The following is a 2,931-nucleotide window of genomic DNA, read 5'->3' on the forward strand; positions in this document are numbered from 1 at the left end:
TACCGTCACAACTGCAATATGCCGGTTGGTTACAAAGCATGAACATTATTCTTTATTAATGTATTTTGGATATTATTTACAACTTATACCCAACCTCTCCTCCAGTTACATTACGTTAAGTTACCTTTTCCTTGTAAGAAAACATGTCAGTCCTTCACTTTTATTGATTACCTGACCTGACAATCAATTTCTTAAATTGGAAGATGATCATCAACTAAGGACAGCATTATATACAATTATATTAGGCATTGAACACTATAGATTTGCCCTAATTCAAAGTTAAACCAGCAGGAAAGTATTGCATATTGGAACATTTGTGTTATCCCTCTTTGAAATTTGATTCTCCCATTGACATAAGCTTAGAGATCATCAAGTAGAACTCATTATGTAATCTATATGCAACTGGGGAATCAAATAATCACATTAGCTTAGCTTTTGTAGTCCATAAAATGGAAGTTAATGTAAAATTTATGTGGGGAACAATGTCCTCTCCACTCTGGCTCATCCCCTTAATGGGTTTGAACACGAGACCTCACACATGTAGGTTTGCATCAGCAGATTTCTGCAGTTCATCCTTCTCTAAGAAAGCCCTGAGTAAAGCTTATTTTTATTGATCTCACAAGAATCGTTCTTATGAAGAGCTTCCACACCGCACTCAGTGACAACCCTAATTATCAGGGCCAAAAGTCAACCAGAGAAAAAATATTGCATGAAAATAATCCACTGGCTGAGCTAACTGCAACACAGACGCGCAAAGTATGTTTCCATATACACAATGGCATACGCACACGCACCCGCACCAGAACAGCATACAGGCACAACCCATTTCCTCTGCATGAGGCATCCTGCAGTATACAGTCAGCAGTCAAGCATGTGACCCTTGGGCAATTCCAAAAATGCCTGAAGATTTCGATCATCAAAAGCAGAAAAAAAATGATTCTCTTGTTGCGTCATCTGTGGTTGAAGGAAATGTCAAACAGCAGAGAGGCTACTGGGAGTTATGGCAGCAGCATTCAGAAATGCAGAAGATAAGGAGGGCTTTCAGGAGCGTCCTCTGAATTTCCCTCAAAGCCCGTCAGAGCAAAGCCCGTTACAAAAAGACCGACACGAAAAAGATGGATAATCTGCAGTGTTTATTGAAAGTTACAGACGAGCAAAGACAATCCCTTGATGACTGACGTAGGGGGAGGGGAAGAAGAGGGTCTGATAAAGCATACACATAGCTTTGTGAAAATCTAAATAATAATCCCTTACGCATTGAATATCTGATAGGACTGACAACCACTGGCCACAGGAGCACACAGCCGGTACTGACTGTGCCCAGTGGAGACAGAGACACGTACTACTACAGAGGGAACAGAGAGGTTAGACGGAGCAGTGTGGGAGGCATTGCACCAGCTGTCATTTATGCCACCGATGAGCTTCACCTCTAAGACATGGACTTCTTCTGAGACAGATTGATCTTGTCACCCAGACTCAGAGCCATGCCCTGTAGACACAAAAACACATTTCATTCATTAACTTTTCAGTGAAACTTACAGTCACTGTTGCATTCCAAAATGTTCAGGACACTAGCATGGGGCTAGATCAGGCCAGACATAATTTGCATTTTTCTGTGTTATACTGGATGGTGAGCATGCATGAAAGTTGCCTACCTGGCTCTTGGCCCGGATTCGGATGTGTCCGTTGACTGGTGCATCTGGGCCCAGGTGGATAGGCTTCTCAATGCTTACGTTTGCCAGAGCATCCTCACCAAATATGGAGCGGGCATACAGGTTGGCAGCCATGAAGCCACAGATGCCAGACAGAGCCTAATATGAACAAGGGCAACAGTAAGTGAGGCAACACTGATAAAACTCCTTTCAGCATTGACGTAAAAAACGGAACCTTGTTAGACATGTCCAAAAGGCTCTGCTCTTAACGGTGCAGTCCGTGATTCAGTTTCACCAAGACTGTTGATATTTGAGCTCAACGGCCATTTTAATTACACCCCTCCCTTCTGTGCTCCTGAAGCACGCGTGTTGATTGGCTGGGATTGTTTACGCTCGATGCGAGCCACTATGTTGCTTCCCATTTACAGAGTTTTTATTTTTTTGAATCGCCAACACTGAACGAACAGCTCGAGGATCAGGAGTAGCAATTCGTGGACTGCACCTTTAAAAAAACAACACGGGTAAATATGCCACCAAGTTGTACACTACTTTTAGACATTACCTTCTCTGGAGTCAGGCACTTCATGTTTGTGGAGCTGAGGATGTGGAGCAGGTAATCATTCAGCTCGCTGACGTTGGTGTTCACGGTCACCTGTGGGTAAAATGAGAACGTCAAACACTGCACTCCTGCACTGGGTTTGCAGTTGGGCCTACGCAAATGGGAGAGGCTCTGTATTGGAATGAGGCCACAGTTCTCCTACGGTAATCGCAATTTTTTTAGCTGCCTCAAGAAATGCTGGTCGTCCTTGTACCTTATTCTCCCACTCAAACTCGGCCCACATCTGTCTGAACTCTGCGTCAGTGCAGGAGGCTGGCTGTATGTAGTCCATGATGTCGATGTGGATGTCACTGAGGACCACGCAGTTCCTGTCGCTGGCTGCCCCCGACACGTCGTACACTGCCAACACAGAAGTCAGCTCATGAGAATATGAAGCTTCATTTCAACAGCAGTTAGGTAAACTTTGAAGACAGAGCAGGCACTTAGTGCACAAAAGCTGTACCTATGTTTCCAAATATGATGCCATTTTCTGTGGATGCCACTTTGACATTGGCCTTGATGTTGGCAAAATCATGGGGGGCAAGAGTGAGAGGAGACGGCTTCTCCACAAGCTTAAGGTCACCTGCCGGTTGCAAAAGGGAATTATTATTCAATTATGTATTGCAGGAAAAGAAATTCAAACACAAAAATATATTATTAAATTAAATTATATTATATTAT

General features: G+C 43.5%; 1 protein-coding gene across 1 annotated transcript; it reads right to left on the reverse strand.

The window, feature by feature from the left end:
- Positions 1–1,250: 1,250 nt before the first annotated feature.
- On the reverse strand, positions 1,251–2,855 carry LOC116221023 (coatomer subunit beta-like; the record flags this gene model as incomplete). Its single annotated transcript, XM_031569982.1, has 5 exons — positions 1,251–1,489; positions 1,656–1,811; positions 2,215–2,304; positions 2,465–2,610; positions 2,714–2,855. Coding segments are annotated over 5 exons (594 nt in total), but the record flags the coding sequence as incomplete, so codon positions are not given.
- Positions 2,856–2,931: the final 76 nt, after the last annotated feature.

The sequence above is a fragment of the Clupea harengus genome, chromosome 7, assembly GCF_900700415.2.
Source record: "Clupea harengus chromosome 7, Ch_v2.0.2, whole genome shotgun sequence".
NCBI classification, from domain to species: Eukaryota; Metazoa; Chordata; class Actinopteri; order Clupeiformes; family Clupeidae; genus Clupea; species Clupea harengus.